The sequence below is a fragment of the Panthera onca genome, chromosome A1 (genome assembly GCF_046562875.1).
Source record: "Panthera onca isolate mPanOnc1 chromosome A1, mPanOnc1 haplotype 2, whole genome shotgun sequence".
Lineage (NCBI taxonomy): Eukaryota > Metazoa > Chordata > Mammalia > Carnivora > Felidae > Panthera > Panthera onca.
The window spans coordinates 115,589,135-115,607,667 of NC_138339.1; the positions used below are offsets into that span (position 1 = coordinate 115,589,135).

Below are 18,533 nucleotides of genomic sequence, written 5' to 3' on the forward strand. Positions count from 1 at the left end.
TTACTTGATTGTAATAAACTTTCTTAATTTGCAAAATTAAATTAATATAAACTTATTTTTCAAGTACAGTTCTTATTTTTTGGTATACATTCTTAGAATTCAGGAGAGTCCATTCACCATTAAGAATAGAACCTAATGGAGAAAGGTTAGAAGTCATTTCAGGGTGACATTCAACCACAGAGAGAATGGACAAAGTTTTATCTGTAAGTGTCTCTATACTATTCTCTGATGGAAAGGGTCCACTGTTTTCAGATTCTCAAAAAATATCTGACTCAAAGAGTTAAAAACCAGTATGCTACAAGAATGCGTATTAATGACAGCATCAAAAACAGACCTAACAACCAGGAAGCAACAAAGGCACCAGAAAAACATAACAAAAAAGCCAATCCTAAAAAAAGATCTGATAAGAACATTCTGAAAAGGCAATCCAAGAGAATTTCCGTAGGGCCCAAGAGTATCATTACAAGATTATGGTTGGTTATGATTTTCAGGTTTAATAAAATGATCCTGACTCATCAAGCTTGCTTTCTTAAGTTCAATAATCTATCATACACTGCAGTCTTACCCTAGAGTCCTTGAGATGCCAAGAAGAATGTAAAGTCGCAAAACACTTATTTACACATTTTCTTGTGGCATCAATTGTATTTGGAGACTTAAGTAATTTTAAACTGATAAATTATAAAGATTTTTAAAACTTACACTATTTTAAAATATAAAACATGAAACTTTTAACTGGTTTACAGACAAATCACATTCTACAGGAATTTTTAAAAGTTTAATTTTAGAAAGTTACAGGTTAGAGAAAGTTTCTGAATACTATGTAAAAATTTCTAAAGAGAAATGGCACCTATCTCACTGTACTTCTATTTCTTTTGTATAGCATTCAATAAATTTTAAAACAAATAAAAAAAAAATGCCTTGCCTTTACAATTCTACCATGAGTGCTTTTCAGTGTTTTGATGATCAGTAATTACTGTCAGAAACTTCTCTAAGCAGAAAAAAATCACTTTCAAGGACAAAAGGTTAAGTAAAGAAATAGCTAACTACTGAAAAATTTCTCAAAACCCAATTTACCTGAGTCTTCTTGGCTTGTACTGGAACTCAAACTAGAAATTTCTCATCTTCTACCTGCTTTTCACCCCTGGGAAGCTCCCCTGTGTACTGGGTAAGTAACCATTTGCTGCTGTTTCTAAGTATAAGGATTGCCCTCTCTATGAAGTGTCTTCTTTCATATGCTTTATTCTTCTGTACATAACTTCTTAGAATCCGTAACACAACATTTTATTATACTCTGCTAACTAAGTTTATTTAGAGATTGGGTTTAACAAAGTTTAAATTCAGGAACCGTTTACTGAATGGGTTCCTTGTCCCTGATTAAGAATTTACTTTTTATCCAAATTCACTGTTTTACGCATGATTCCACCTTTCTCTCCTTTCTTGTGCCTTAGAAAAGACATTACATCTAAACCTATTAAAACCTCTATTTTATTTATTTATTTTTTTAAATTTTTTTAACGTTTATTTATTTTTGAGACAGAGAGAGACAGAGCATGAACGGGGGAGGGGCAGAGAGAGAGGGAGACACAGAATCAGAAGCAGGCTCCAGGCTCTGAGCCATGAGCCCAGAGCCCGACGCGGGGCTTGAACTCACGGACCGTGAGATCGTGACCTGAGCTGAAGTCGGACGCTTAACCGACTGAGCCACCCAGGCGCCCCAAAACCTCTATTTTAAAAGTGAAAGGTTAAATAATGAGGAGCAACTGCAGTCAGTACAGACTGGGTGCTTTAAATACCCTAAACTTTAAAAAATGAACATTCTAGATATATTTAAATGCTTTAAGGGCGCCTGGGTGGCTCAGTTAAAAATCTGACTTTGGCTCAGGTCATGATCTCATGGTTTGCGGGTTCAAGCCCCACGTCAGGCTCTGTGCTGACAGCTCGGAGCCTGGGGCCTGCTTCGGATTCTGCGCCTCCCTCTCTCTCTGCCCTCACCTACTCATACTCTGTCTCTCTCTCTCAAAAATAAACATTAAAAAAATTTTTTTTAATGTTTTAAAGCATTCACGAATCATCTGCACACTTATCCCTCATCGTCAAACTCTTTCATCAAGAGAGGTTTTTGTTTTTGGCTAATGGATAGAAATGAAGGATCTCAAGTGTAATGTTGATGAACTCGCTTATTGGCTCGGGTACAAATTCTTCAGATTTATAACTGAAAATCTCAAAGATTATATAAGCCCAAATCACTTTAGGTAAAACAAATGGTAAAATAAAAATTATTTCAATACATTGGGGCACGTGAGTGCCTTAGTTGGTTAAGGGTATGGCTTCAGTTCAGGTCATATCTCACAGTTTGTGGGTTCAAGCCCCGTGTCGGGCTCTGTGCTGACAGCTCAGAGCCTGGAGCTTGCTTTGGATTCTGTGTGTGTGTCTCTCTCTCTGCCCCTCCCTGCTCGTGCTCTCTCAAAAATGAATAAATGTTAAAAAAAATTATTTCAACATGTTAATTATTTTACTTACCCATCGGAAATCTTTCCCATCAAATTTTCGGGCATTTGTAAATAAAACAGTTCTAGCTGGCATATTAATTCCCATGGCAAAAGTCTCTGTGGCAAATAAGGCCTAAATAAATGAAAAATTTACATGATTAAACGTACATTAAGCTAAAAAACTAGTTTTGTAATTTTCAAGTACAAACAAAACATTACTTTTCAAAATTAGTTATTAGAGATTGCAAAAATAAGACCACATACTAGTCCCAGATGTGTTTCAGTATTTTAAATATAAAATGATTAAATAGTATCTAAAGTCCCTTGCATCCCAGAAATTTTTTAATTAGGGAAAAGAAAAGTTTTTCCTAAATTCCAGTGGTGCTAACTTGAAGAGGATACTACCGGTCTAATGTACAAAGCATGAGGCTGTAGATTACTTTTCTAAACACAGAAAGTCACATTTCCTGGCTCTCCAACTAATGATACCACAGTTTTGGAGCCATCTTCAGGATCTCTGAGGGGAGAAGAGAGTTACTGGCTAAGTTCACTTTTAAGACTTTACCAACAAAAACTGGACCACACAAAAAACTGTATGGTTTAAGCACACAAAGATGTATACATACAAGTAAAGTCACTGAAGTATTATCAATCTAAATTTTCACCAATAAAATGAAAATTAAAAAATCTTATTTCATCAACTCAAAAGAATGCCATTCACTTGTTAAAAAGAATGAAAAGCTATGCATATGACAAAATCTAGTAACATGGGTAGTACAATTTTTGTCTAAAATATAAGTCATCAGATGTCTGGGTGACTCAGTCAGTTAAATGACTCCTCATTTCAGCTCAGGTCGTGATCTCATGATTTGTGAATTCGAGCCCCGCATCAGCCTCTGAACTGACAATGAGGAGCCTCCTTAGAATTCTCTCTCCCTTTCTCTCCCTCCCCAACTAATGCTTCCTCCCTCTTCCTCTCTCTTTCTCTCGCACTGTTTCCCTCTCAAAATAAAGAAATAAAATTAAAGGGGCGCCTGGGTGGCTCAGTCGGTTAAGCGACCGACTTCGGCTCAGGTCACGATCTCACAGTCCGTGAGTTCGAGCCCCGCGTCGGGCTCTGTGCTGACAGCTTAGAGCCTGGAGCCTGTTTCGGATTCTGTGTCTCCCTCTCTCTCTGACCCTCCCCCGTTCATGCTCTGTCTCTCTCTGTCTCAAAAATAAATAAACATTAAAAAATAAAAATAAAAAAAAAATAAAGAAAATTAAAGAAAAGTCCTGTATTATTTGTATGTATGTTAATGGGTATTCCTGAGAAGTGAAGGGGAATATGGTCTTCCATTTTTTGCTTTATTTGCAATCGTTCTATTTGACTTTCACCACCACCAACTATCACTTAAATTTTTAAGAAAAGATTCTTTAAAATAAGCCTCAACAATAATCAACAAAAGAACATCAACAGGGCCTTACCAGGACCCAGGTATAAATAGTAACCAATTTTTTATCTAAAATTCCTAAGTTATGTTCTTAAATGTGACTAACTTTTTAAATGTTCTACTAGTGCTGAGATCCTCATAACTCTGATTTTTCAAATTCTAACCTGAACATTAAACATAAAATAACTTATGAGTCATATGCAGGTTTATGACTACATTTTGAATTTGTTTCCCATTTTTAACACCTTATTTTTGGGTACAAACATCAACATAACCTTTAAAATTAAGTTAGACTCCCTGCAGTTTAAAATAGCATATCCTGAAAAACTCTTTTGTAAGTCTACCAGCAATTCTCCTGTCTTTTCTAATTGTTTTAGTCTGTATATAGAAAGGAGTCCACTAAGAATCAATTCCATTTCTGATAATTAAATAGCACCTTCTGAAAAACCCCACACTGTATAGTGTTACCATTTCTTACTTGAATAATAGGAAGAAAAACCAATAAAATTTTACCTATAAACCTGAATGAATTATAACACTATATGTAAAAATCAACTTCAGTATTTAAGTCATTCCACAGGACCTAGTTTAAAAACATATATATGTAAATATTTACTTTTAAACATTTTTTACATATTTTACACATTCATATGTATGCACATATATGTAAAGCTGCCTAGAAACAGTGTTCTAAATAATTCTCAAACTGTTGGGACACCTGGTTGGCTCAGTCAATCGAGCAAGCAGCTCAATCTCAGGGTCGTGAGTCCAAGCCCCATGTTGGGTGTGGAGCCTACTTAAAAATAATAATAATTTTCAAACTGTCCATATGACACAATTCTAAGGCATAATAAATAAAAATAAAATCATACCTTTATCAATCCTTCAGAAAAGAGAATTTCTATAGTTTCTTTCAAAATAGGAAGTAAGCCACCATGGTGAATACCAATTCCCCGCTTCAAAAGAGGAAGTACATGTTCGACCTATGTTTGGAATAATGTTTATTTTTCAATAATGTACAGAAAAGGGACATCAAAAATGTTAAACCGAAGAAAAATGTGTGATCAAGAAAGAAGGCTGTTCAAAGAAATGTTATATAACCTTTTCAGAATAAAAGCCAAAACTAAACCCATATTCCCAGATTATTAAACTCAAAACTCAACATAATTCTGTCCTAGCTTTCCTTAATGTGAATGATATGTTTTAAATAAAATTCATATATGCACTGCTGCCTCATTCAAATTTTCCAGCATCACTTCACCTTGTCCCCAAAAACTAAGTCATAAGGACATTTATATCTGCACAAAATAAACTTAAAAAAATAATAGCCAGCTCCTACTAAAAATAAATAAATAAACACAAGGCATACTCAATATAAATATGTACTTCACCTAAAACCAATTGAATTACTGAAGAATTCATCCTCATTAGCACTTTAACAAATGGCATTACATGTCTACTATTAGAACTATGCTAAGGTAACAAAAATGTATCAAGACATAGCTCAGCCCTCAAATACTAGTAATTCAGGTTGGAAGAGAAATTACAAGAAAATCTTGTAAGTTAAATACTATTTTAAACATCCTACTGCAGTTTTACCATAAATCCCTTATATATCAGAGCAATCATTTATAAGCAGAGTATGACTGACCTCTGAACTTTCTTTTCACAAAACAAAATTTTCATATATTAGGTCATACTACAGGAGTTCTCAGGTTTGGATGCACATCAGAATCACCTGAAGAGCTTCTGAGATTCTAACAACCACAACACACACCAGACCAATGAAACCAGAACTTCTGAGAGGGGCACCTAGTCATAAGTAGATTTTAGAAATTCCAGGCATTTCCAATAGTCAAAAGAGAAGCCACTGGATTAAAAGCAGAGTAGACATTAAATTCCTTGCTAAACACATGATTTTCATTACGTGTTTTGTTTGGTAGTCCTATGAATTAAGAAATTTAGTGACTTGGGGTACATGGGTGGCCCAGTCAGTTGTGTCCTACTCTTGATCTTCAAGCTTAGGTCATCATCTCCTGGTTCCTGAGTTTAAGGCTTGTGTCAGGCTCCTTGCTGACAATGCAGAGCCTGCATGGGATTCTCTCTCTCTCTCTCTCTCTCTCTCTCTCTGCCCCTCCCCCTAGCACAGGCACTTGCTCTCTCCCTCCCTCCCTCTCTCTGTCTCTAAATAAAATAAAGAAATTTAGTGACTTAAAACTAGCACTAATAATTCTGTAGTATTAGGAACTGAAGCAGTAATTTCCAGACCATGCTAGTTTTTAGTTCCCTTAGGCAGCAAATCTTTCCTACTGTCATCTTTTCAGAAGTGTAAAATAAAAATCAAGGTATTATTTCTGGGTACAACGCAACATATTTAAAGCAGTGCATAAACAGTGCAATATATAGTAACAAAACCAAGAAATGCGAAGTGAAAGTACCCTACCACACTTAATACCCACACTTAGGGACACTAAATCATACCTGAGGGAGTTTTTTATCTTCATCAGACAAGCAGTCAATGGCATTACTGAATACTTCTTCAACCATCTTCTTTTCTTCATCTAAGAAAAAATTCAAAGGTACATAAATATCTAAATGAATCAGTGATACCAAACCTCACACACTGCAAAGAATAAAAATCTATAAAGAATAAAAGAGTATTTAAGGCAGTCAAAAGGGAAAGTGGATAAAAATTACCATTTAATAAAATTCATTGCCCTTCAAAATATATCTAACAGAATTTATCCATGAATAAAAGTACTATCTTATAAAAATAACAAAAACTACACTAAGTGCCGTATACCCAATATGTAAGACTAACAATTATAGATCACAGGGACTATTATTATCCACTACTGAGGAAAGTGAGACTAACTCCAAATGATGGAAACTGCTATTAACTGTTAGAGGAGCAATTCCAAAGCATATGCTCTTAACCTTTATACTGCCTTCACATATAGCATCTACTAAATAATAGGAAGCCGATATATATTTGCTCAATTAAATATATGACCCTGCGACATTAAGCAAATTCAGCATTAGCAGTTAGAAGAAAACATTTCTAAGCAGAGCAATTTCTCCATTAAAAAATAAAATATCACTAACTTTAGGAGTTTATGTGGGTTATCTGTTATTATCACTTTGCTTATGGATAAGTAAAAAGATAGCCCTAAAATGCATGGGTTTAGTTCTGTGCCTTGGTAATGAAAGCAATACAAATGACATTTGATTTTGGATGACTGAGGATATTATTCACTCCTCACAATACAAGATTACATATGTAAAAGGATGAAATGAATAATAAATGGGCTGGTATTCAGTATGCTGAATTTTTGGATAGGCTGTGCTACTACCTAGCTGTGTGACTTTGGGTTACATTTACAGATAATATGTGGGAATAATTTATTAATCAAATACAAGTAACTACTTTATTCAAAAGATTATACCACGGTTAAATAAAGGGCAAGCCTTCCTGGTTTGGATTTCCAGAAGAATGAAGCACAATACTTTGTTTTCTTTTTTAATGTTTATTCATTTTTCAGAGACAGAGAGAAGACAGAGTGTGAGCGGGGAGGGGCAGAGAAAGAGACAGAACAGAATCCGAAGCAGGCTCCAGGCTCTGAGCTGTCAGCCCAGAGCCCAACGTGGGGCTCGAACCCATGAACTGTGAGATCATGACCTGAGCCGAAGCTGGACACTTAACCAAATGAGCCAACCAGGCACCCCGAAACCACAGCACTTTCTATATAGAAAGTGATCTGACCAAGAAACCTAACCTTATGTAGTCACACAGAAAATCCCCAAAGCAAAGGAGCTTATGGCAATGAAGTATAAGGGAATATAATTCTAGTATTTTTCAGTAAGGGTCTTTGGATTTTACACAGAGCAATGTACTTTAAACCTCCCAGTAAAAGAAAACAAAAGAAAGGAAAGGAAGGAAAGAATAAAACAAGGTCTTTTTTAAAGATTTTATAAGGTAATGAGTACTTGTTACTGTGACTGTAGGGGGAACTGCATATCCTAGCAATACACAATAGATTAATCACAACATATTGATCTTCTTACTAGAAACAGATATACACTCATTTACACGTAACATTAAAACTATGCTGAAATTACATAGTACCTGTGTTAAAATCTAATTTGGTCATCTGAAGTGCATAGGCTTCACAATCTTTCTTACTAAAGCTGAAAATAATTACAGGTTGAAAATTTCTTTCCATAATCATCTTCACAATCTTGAACACATTTGATGGTCCTGCAAAAAGAGTATATAAACATATGTAAAAATTACCTCCAAATGGATTATAGACCTAAACATAAAGTACATAACTATAAAATTCTTAAAAACTATATAGAAGTAAATTTCCAAGATATGATATTAGGCAAAGCATTCTCAGGTATGATGTATAACAAAAGAAAAAAAAAACATAAACTGGATTTCATCAAAATTAAAAACATTGTTTTGAAGGGGGGAGGGGAAGGGCAAAGAGAAAGAGAGTGAGGAGAGCAAGAAGAGCGAGGAGAGAAAGAGAGAGAGAGAGAGAGAGAGAGAGAGAGAGAGAATATGAATCCCAAGCAGGCTCCACAAGGTCAGTGTGGAGCCCGACGTGGGGCTCAAACTCACAAACCATGAGATTATGACCTAAGTGGAAATCAAAAGTCAGACGCTTAACCAACTGAGCCACCCAGGGGCCCCAAAAGACACCAACAAAAAGTGAAAAGACCACATTACCACAGAATGGGAAAATATAGATAAGGGTCTACTATCCAGAGTATACAAAGAATCCTTATAGCTCAACAACAAGACAATTTCATTTTTAAACTGGCAAAAGATTTTGAGTATTTCTCCAAATAAGATATACAAATAGCCAATAGGCACATGAAAAGATAAATGAACACCACATTAGCCATGAGACAAATGTAAATCAAAACCACCCTCAGATACCACTTTATTCCATTAGGATGACTATATTCACATAGATTACAGTAAATACTAGCAGGGATGTGGAGGAAATAGAAACTTCAGACCCTTCTGAAGCATGTAAAATGGAGCTGCCACTTTGGAAAATAATCTAGCAGTTATTCAAAAATTTAAACATATGAAATACCATATGACTCAACAATTCCACTGCTAGGTATATGCTCAATGAGAAAAGAAAACGTATGCTTACATAAAAACTTACAGAACACAAATATTTACAGCACTATTCACAATAAGCAATAAAGAGAAATAACCCAAATGTTCAACAACTGATAACAAATAAATAAAATGTGGCATATTCATATAATGAAATGTCGTTTGACTGTAAAAGGAATGAAGTACTGACATATGCTATAGAATGAATGAACCTTGAAAACAAGCTAAGTGAAAGAAGAAGCTGCAAAAAAACACACAAATTGTGATTCTAGTTACATAAAATGTTCAAAAAGGAAAAAAGAAATAGAAGGTAGATTAGGGACTGCCTAAGGCTGAGGGGTGAGGGAAGAGGTGAGGAAAAATGAGGAATACTTGCTAATGGATACAGGGTTTCCTTCTGAGTTAATGAAAATGTTCTGGAATTAGATAGTAGTTGCACAAGTTTGTGAATATACTAAAATACACTGAGTTGTACACTTAAAAAAGGTGATTTTTATGGTATATGAATTATATCTTAATAAAAAAACTATGTTAATGATTGCATAATTCTGTTAATATACCAGTAACCATTAAATTGTACATTTTAATGGATGAAATGTATAGTATGTGAATTATATCTCAATTAATGTCATATAGGAAAAAGAGATGAACCTTTATCCAATTTTATCATTTACTATCTAGATCTTTATCCAGCTTCCTGAGGGAAAAAAGTTAACAAAATTTCAAATTACCTTTTGTTCCTCCTTTTCGCCCCTTCTGATCTCCTTTTGCCAAATCACCAGCATCTCGAAGTACTTGCATTGCAGTATTAAAATTATCTTCTCTGAAGTCACCCTGGAATCAAATATTTTTCTACATTACTTCAGTAAGATTTAACCAAAATCCAAACATTTTTCATACCTCCAAACAAACCTTCCTCAAAATAAAAATAATTTAATACGATAATGATAACAAAGGTCACTAAAAGAGTTAAAACATGTTGTACAGGGACACTGGGTGGCTCACTCAGTTAAGCATCTGACCCTTGATTTCAGCTCAGGTCATGATCTCACTGTCATGAGATGAGCCCCCTGTGGGCAATGACCCTGGAGCCTGCTTGGGATTCACTTTCTCCCTCTCTGCCCCTCTCCTGCTCACAGGCGTGCTTTCTCAAAAATAAACAAACATTAAAAAAATTGTAAAACAAAAAATACAAAATAAAGTTGTGCGTAAGGTACAATAAAAGGTGATAAAGAGGTACTAAAAGGGGGTAAAGCAAAACATAACATATCTGAAACACATCCTAAATCCCTATTCTCCAGGCATTTTAAAATACCGGGAAAGAAGAAAAATCTTAATTCATGCACAAGAGAAACAGAGAACCAAACACAAGTCTTAAATATAATTTTTGAAATAGAAGTACACACAAACCCAACAATTCTGGACTATAAAACTACTTACGAAAGAAAAAATGAACTTCTATCCTGACACTACAGATTAAGAATCACCATTACTCCCTTACATTTTCATCAACCACAAGGTGCAGGCCATCTCCCCCTGCTGGAAAAATGTAGTGCTGCAATGGTGTAGGCCGATAATCTGTGTAAATTACATGACAAGGCTGTAAAAACAATGAAAAACAATTAGGCACATAATATTTAATTTCTTCAAAATAATACTGTGTATTTGATCTAAGTAAAAGACCTTGGGGAAATACACTTTTGAATTCAACACCCCAAAAAGAGAAAAACTAAAAATTTTTAAAACAAGGCAAGAGAAAAATGTGGAAAAATCAGCTCTCAAATGACATTACCATCTATTCAATTTTATCAATACCCTAATTAGGACCAGATATATGATTTGAGTTTCAATAAAGACCTTGGATTCATACCCTAGACTTGTGATACTAAAATTAAAGAAGATGCTGTTACTACACTGCAGTGGTATGGTGAAACAGAATGCTCCCTGAGGTAAACGGGACTTGTCTGACCCAGAGTGAGTTTTCAAAGCTTTACTAAATCAGCAGGTTGAAGATCCACTAGGTTTCTATTGTACAGAAGCAACATAGGTGTTAGAAAAACACAATTAGAGACCTTATGAACAGATAATACTTTGTAAGAATATTGGTACAAAGGAAAAATGAGGGCAGGAAAACAAAACCAAGAATAAATTTAGTACACATAAACAAATGTTTGCCATAAGGCCCTATACTGCTGCAAAAGTTGGACCACAAAAGCAAAAGGAAAACATGTGACTGTGTTCACAGAAAAATCATATCACATGCTCAGGAAATGCCCAGCTTTTTCCTGGTACTGAGGTCTTAGAGGAAATTCTCTTCTCAGAGGGCTCACTCTATGAATAAATGCATTAGTTTCCAAACCTGGCAGACCACCAGGATCAACTTGGGAGCTTTTAAAAGTCAGAGCTCCCAAGACCCTACTCCAGGAGATGCTGACATATTGGGTTTAAGATGGCACTCAGAAATACAAACTTAAGGGGCACCTGGGTGGCCCAGCTGGTTAAGCTTCCAACTCTTGGTTTCAGCTCAGGTCATGGTATCACGGTTTTGTGAGTTTAAGCCCTGTGCTGGGCTCTGTGCTGACAGCGCAGAGCCTGCTTGGGATTCTCTCTCCCCACCTTCCCATCTCTCTCTGCCCCTCCCCCACTCATGCTCTGTCTCTCTCAAAATAAATAAATAAATTTAAAAAAAAATACACACTTGTAAAAAGCTAGTCAGTTGATTCTGATGAGCTTGCTTGACTTGAGAAGTAATTTCACATTAAAAGGTTTTCTTAATTCTAGGGCAGTATCAAGAACAAAGTATATAAGATAGCAATCACAACTTAACATTTTAAGTATTGAAGACTTCAAAAAACAAAGAAAATACCTGTTTATGTAAATGGCAAATCCATTCAGCAAACTGTCGGGCATTTGGAATAGTAGCCGAAAGAAAGACATAGTGGACATTGTCAGGAAGCAAAATAATAGTTTCTTCCCATACAACACCACGCTCTGAAAAAAAAAAAACAAATATACCTTGGAATTCAGAGTCACTTTATTGGTAAGTAATCTAAAATTATCTTATCCCAAGCTCATTAATTAGAAATGCAGATCACTTTACACAAATATTTTTAGCTACAAATCCCTACTGAAAACTACTATGGTTCTTACTGTGAATTTACCCAGTAGAAAAGTGGGAGACTAAATCACTAAAAGCACAATGTACTCTACAATTACAGCCTCTGGAGTAGCTCCAGACTGAAACTTCTCACACAGCATAAGAGTCCCATGACAATGGAAACAGTATTTCCATTTCATTTTGAGAAAACAAAGTTAATAACTTTTAGAAAAGTTATACAGCAACAAATTTCAAAGACACACTGTTACTTTACTCTAAGGCAACTTTCATCCAAATTACCCTCATGATCTCTAGATATGAAAGATTTAATGAGCAGTAAAATCATGTCAGTTTTTATTTAAATGGAAAAAAGAATCAGTGTGAGAATTTTCCTCTAAAATAAATGTATCAATACAGGATTCAGAATTTTATTAAAAAAAAATTTTTTTTAATGTTTATTATTTTTCAGAGACAGACAGAGTAAGCAGGGGAGGGGTAGAAAGAGAGGGAGACACAGAATTGGAAGCCGACTCTAGGCTCTGAGTTGTCAGCACAGAGCCCAACGCAGGGCTCAAACTCACGGACTATGAGATCATGACCTGAGCTGAAGTCAGCCACTCAAATGACTGAGCCACCCAGGCACCCCCAGGATTCAGAATTTTAAAACCAAAACAGACCTATTCAAAACCTACTTTTATGAATTTGTTACTTCTACTACAAATACAGGTTAACTCAGTATTTTAGTTTAAATAAAAACTGAATTTTACTTTAATTGTGTACATACTAAATATTTAACTTTTAAAAGTAACCATTAGCCCTCCCAGCTCCACTCAAAAGTCCAAGTATACCTACTAGTCCTTACAATAGTGTAATAGTTCAAGTAAAGGGATAATTATAATTTTTTCTCATTTTTATTTCATAATCCTTAGTATTTTTTTTTTTACCATAACCATGCATTTCTTAGTTTTTAAAAACTAAAATAGTAACGAAAAATCAAGAAAGTTAACTCTGTAGGCTAAAAGTTTTAAAAATTCTTTAACAGTTATTTTGGAGCATTGTCTATTAAAAACAAACTAGTTTTAATTCCAATTGTTTTGTAAGAATTTGCATTTTTTCTTACCTGATTACTATTTAAGAAACTAAAGTTAAATGAGATCCTATCTGAAGTATTATATCATGTTTCTCACAATGTAGTGGAAAATCTATTAGAACTCTAGCCACATGAAAATTCAAAGCAAAATTTAACTAGTTCTTCAAAATTCCTAATGCCCTTCTTAAGGAAAATACATGGCACACATCTCAACATGGCAGAATATACCTGAATCTCTCATGTAATGAATTTCATCAAATATGACCCAAGCAACTTCTCGCATAACTTCAGAACCTCTGTACAGCATACTTCTCAAAATCTAAAAAAAATATAAATGATTTCACAAAATTGTGACACAAGTTCTTTCTAACAAGAAATTTTAGAAATGCTTGTTTAATAGAAGTATTAAAATAATTTTAGGAGATTACATCTTAAATACATTTCATAAATCAAATAATATTCCTTCTCTCATAAAACCAAAATAAATGGCTTTTCAATAGTTAGTAATCAGGTACAATCCATGGAGAGAATTATCACTCCTATTTCCATATATCTCAAGTATGAAGCCACTTCATTGTACATACAACACTCATCACAAGATCCACACTATGTAGCATATGAGAGTAACTTAAAATTATCTTCTATCCAACACATGGTACCTTATGCTGTTTACTGATTTTTTCTACTTCATCTCACAACATGGATGCTCTCTGGCAACCAGTATCCTGATTTTTGAGTTAAAGAAAATCTTCCACACATGGGAAAAAGTTTTGAGAGTGGAAACTTACTTTGGGAACCAAAATGAAAAGTGAGCAATGTTTTTGGTTGACTCTGCAGACCAGAAGCTAATTTACACTCTGTTGTACCATGTCCTTATAAAATGCAGGGATATAAATCAAGTACGTATGAAATTACTTGGTATAGCAAAGATAACTGATTGTATTCAAAACATAAGATATAAACATATAGGTTTTAAGTAAAACTTAACTGCTATTATGGGAGGAAACTAAACTGGGCATTTTAAAAGAACTTATTTATGTATTTGTATCAACACTAAGATACAAAAATAAAAAGTGGAAGGAAAAGCCACTACTTATATGAAACTATGTATACAAAACTCTATTTTCTTTTTATTTAACGTTTATTTTTTGAGAGAGCACACACACACAGGTAAGAGCGGGGGAGGGGCAGAGAGAGACTCCTAAGCAGATCCTCACTGTCAGCACAGAACCCCATGAGGGGTTGGACCTCACAAACAATGAGATCATGACCTGAACCGAAATCAAGAGTCTTGAGGCTTAACCGAATGAGCCACCCAGGTGCCCCTCACCAAATATTTTTAAAGACTTATTGTCAGTGACATGAAAACAAATTGACGGGATTACCCGGGGAGCTCAGTCAGTTAAATGTCTGCCTCTTGATTACAGCTCAGGTCATGATCTCACGTTTGTGAGATCAAGCCACACCACTGGCTCTGTGCTGAGTGTGGAGCCTGCTTAATTCTCTCCCTCCCTCTCTCTCCGCCCCTCCCCTGCTTGCGAGTGCACTCTCTCTCAAAAGATAACGTTTTTTAATTAAAAATAAAAATATTTGGTGAAAAAAATCTATATCATATGACAAATAATAGAAATATTAAAATTTACAACTAAATTTATGTAATTACTAAAAATAGACCTTTAAGATGAACTTTTTTCCCTGTCAAGTAAATCTCAGAAAATAAAGCATTACATTTTGTTTATATAGAGCAAGTAAAAACGCATTAGGTGTACTAAGTGAATAAATACATTAATTAAATTTAAAAGGAAAGACTGGATGAGGCACCATATAAATTACCTCTGTGGTCATAACAAGACAAGATGCTGTAGGATTAATAGTAACATCTCCGGTCATCAAACCAACATCTTGAAACTCTTCATACATTTCTCGGTATTTCTGGTTACTCAGAGCCTTAATTGGGCTAGTGAATATTACACGCTGTTTTTCCCTTAAGGCCAATGCAATGGCATACCTAGAAATGGGAAAGCAAATAAGAATCAAGTATTTACAAAACCTTTTCTTTAAAGTATGTAATTTAAAAATTCTGTTAATATATAAATTGTCACAACTTCCCCTAATTACTTATTTTCAATGGACTTGGCAGAACATGAGTATCTTGTTCTAATCACTACTGACAAACTATTAAAATAATAATTATAATAAATCTGAAATGTAGTGGTCTAACCAAACAAGAATATTTAACTCTGGTCTCTTGGAGTTAATGTAACTTAATTATTAATACCAAAAGATTACTAATGGTTACCCTATTTCTTCCAAGTAAAACACTTTTGGTTCTATAAATGAGCCTCCAAAAGTTGAGAGCCTCTGCCTGTCTGTTTATACACACATAGAGCATAAACAATTACTGAACATTGGAAAATGAGCTTTGCTCTTTTGAGTTTCAAAAATAAGTTCATCCATATGTATTTATTCCCACATGTAATAGATACCAAATCAGTCCTTGCCTGGAATTATGGTAGGTCTAATTATGGAAAAGTTCCTCCATAGCTATTAACAAAATGCAATAAAGTAGTTTTGGTTTTCTAAAGAAAATTTAATTAAGTATTTAAATATAGACCATGATGACTAAAGTTAGCATTGTGGTAGAGTCTTCCTGTTTAAAACACAGTCTGGCCCACAAAAGGCTTATAACCTATTTGAGGAAATAATAATATCACAACCATATAACCATATTTCTCGAATAGTTAGACAAAAAATTAAAAGCTGTCCAAACATGATCAAACACAAACTTTGGGAAAGATATGAAAGAAAAAAGGATATAGAGATGCTACAATATATTATCTAAAATGTCCACTTTCGAACAAAACATTAGAAGATAAAAGAAACAGGGAAGTATGATCCATCCTTAGGGAAAAAAGCAGTCATGAGAAACTAATTCTCAGTGGGCCCAGATATTGGACTTAGCAGACACAGACTTCAAAGCAGCTATCAGAAACAAGTCCAAAAAATGGAAGGAAGCCATATTCTAAGAATTAAAGGAAATAGAGGGTAATTATTCAATAAACAGGCCATCTGAACAGAGAGATATTGTGTTTATACTTATACATAAATGAAAACCCTACAGGTGAAAAGTATAATAACTGAAATGAAGAATTCACTAGATGGGTTCAAGAGCAGATTTGAGATGACAGAACAAAGTATCAGTAAATATGAAGATAGATCAACAAAAATTATCAAATCTAAAGAAAGGAAAAAAGAGACAACCTCAGTGTCCCAGTGGAAGTTTCAAAGTGAGGAAAAAGAAAAAACTATGTGAAAAAATAACAGTGAGAAACTTCCTAAATTTGTTTTAAAAAGAAATATATTAATCTACAGATTTGACATATACAATAAACCCAAGCAGGAAAAATGAAAAAGAATCACACCTAGAAACATTATCAAACTGAATGACAAAGACAAAGCAGTAAGAAAAAAACAATGGAAAAAATTAAAAGACCCAAATCAAACTCGTAGAGATGAAAAATCCATTGTGTGATTTGAAATACACTGGATAGAATTAAAATCAGATTAGACATGGCGGAAAAAAAGATGATTAAACTTGAAGACCTAACAAGAAAAACTGTCCAAAGTGAAAAACACAGAATAAACTCCAAAAAACTCCAAAAAACCCACAGTAAGTGGGCTGTGAGACAACTTAAAGAGGCATGATACAAGTTTAAGTGAAGATCCCAAGGAAATAGGAGGAAGGGGAATGTTTGAAATAAAAAATTGCTGAAATTATCCCAAATTTGATGAAAACTATAATAAACCTACAGATCTGAGAAGCCCAACAAACTCAAGCACAAGAAACATGAGAAGAGCTATGTAAAGTCACATCATAATCAAACTGCTCCAAGACAGTGATGAAAATTAACAGCCAAACATTCCATCAAAACAATATGCAGGAGAAGGAAAATATGGACCTATAACGCAGGGAAAAGTCAATCAAAACAGATTAGAAGTAACACAAATGAAAAAAGCAGTAACAAAGACATTTAAACAGCTTGTAAACAGTATTCCATATGTTCAAGAAGCTAAAAAAAGTAGTAAGACAAATGGGAAATAAAACAAAAAACAAAAAAAACCACCACACATAAAAATAAACTTCCAGCAAGGAAAATCTGAGCTAATAACAAATAACAACATCTGAGATAAAAATACGTGGAATGGGATTAATGACATATTAGACAATGCAGAAGCAAAGATTAATGAATTGGAAGATACAGCATTAGAACAGGCCCAAAATGAACACAGTATCAATGAATCATGAGGCAACTTTAAGTAGCCCAATGTAATAGTAATCAGAGACCTTAAAGAAGAGAAGCCAGAGGCAACATGGAAAAACAAACCCAAAGTCCAAGAAACATGAAAAAAACTACATCAAGCCTCCTCATAAATTGGTTAAGGGGTGACTGGGTGGGTCAGTGGGCTGAGTGCCTAATTTTGATTTCTGCTTAGGTCATGATCCCAGGGTCATGGGATGGAGCACGGCTCCAAACTGAGCATGGAGCCTGCTTATGATTCTCTCTCGCCATCTGCCCCTCTCCCCAGAGCTCATGCTCTCCTCTCTCTCTCTCTCTAAAAATAAATAAACTGGTTAAAACCCTGATAAAGATAAAATCTTAATTAAAAGTAGCCAAGAAAAAAATGATACATTATCTGCAGAGGAACAAGGTAAGGATGACAGGGATTTCCTGTCATAAACTATGCAAGTCAAAAAATACTCTTAGAGGAATTAGAATTCTTTATTGACTGCAAGTATCTGTCAAAAATGAAGGCAAAGAAAAAGATGTTTTAGATATACAAAAGGTGGAAGAGTGGCACCTGGTTGGCTTAGATGGAGGACCATGCAACTCTAGTATCTTGCAGTTGGGCGTTTGAGCCCCACATTGGATGGAGAGATTACTTAAAAATAAAATCTTTACCAAAAGAAAGAAAAAATTAAAAGAATTTTTCATCAAGAGATTTGTGCTACCATTAAATGTAAAAGTGTTTCTTTAAGAAGAAGAAAAATGACGCTGTTCAGACAGCATCAGTTTAGCAGACTAATCTGTAAAAAAAACAGATAACGTTACCCTGATACCAAAACCAAAAAAAGATACTACAATAAAACTACAGACCAAAATCCTTCATGAACATAAGCAAAAATGCTTACCACAATTTAAGCAAATCTAATCCAATAATGTATCTACCAACATGAATTTTGGGGGGATTCCTAGACCCAATTCAAACATGGGAGAGGGTCCCC

General features: G+C 34.6%; 1 protein-coding gene across 1 annotated transcript in view; it reads right to left on the reverse strand.

Annotated features, from left to right (window-relative positions):
* The window catches only part of MTREX (Mtr4 exosome RNA helicase), a 107,862-nt gene that overhangs the window by 72,336 nt on the left and 16,993 nt on the right, over window positions 1-18,533 (reverse strand). The window contains exons 6-14 of the mRNA XM_060635775.3: window positions 15,083-15,257; window positions 13,478-13,568; window positions 11,929-12,053; window positions 10,564-10,662; window positions 9,794-9,896; window positions 8,049-8,180; window positions 6,404-6,483; window positions 4,795-4,905; window positions 2,521-2,622 (exon numbers count right to left, since the gene is read on the reverse strand). Of these exons, the coding sequence (XP_060491758.3) occupies window positions 2,521-2,622; window positions 4,795-4,905; window positions 6,404-6,483; window positions 8,049-8,180; window positions 9,794-9,896; window positions 10,564-10,662; window positions 11,929-12,053; window positions 13,478-13,568; window positions 15,083-15,257 (1,018 nt within the window). The remainder of the gene's footprint in view (window positions 1-2,520; window positions 2,623-4,794; window positions 4,906-6,403; window positions 6,484-8,048; window positions 8,181-9,793; window positions 9,897-10,563; window positions 10,663-11,928; window positions 12,054-13,477; window positions 13,569-15,082; window positions 15,258-18,533) is intronic.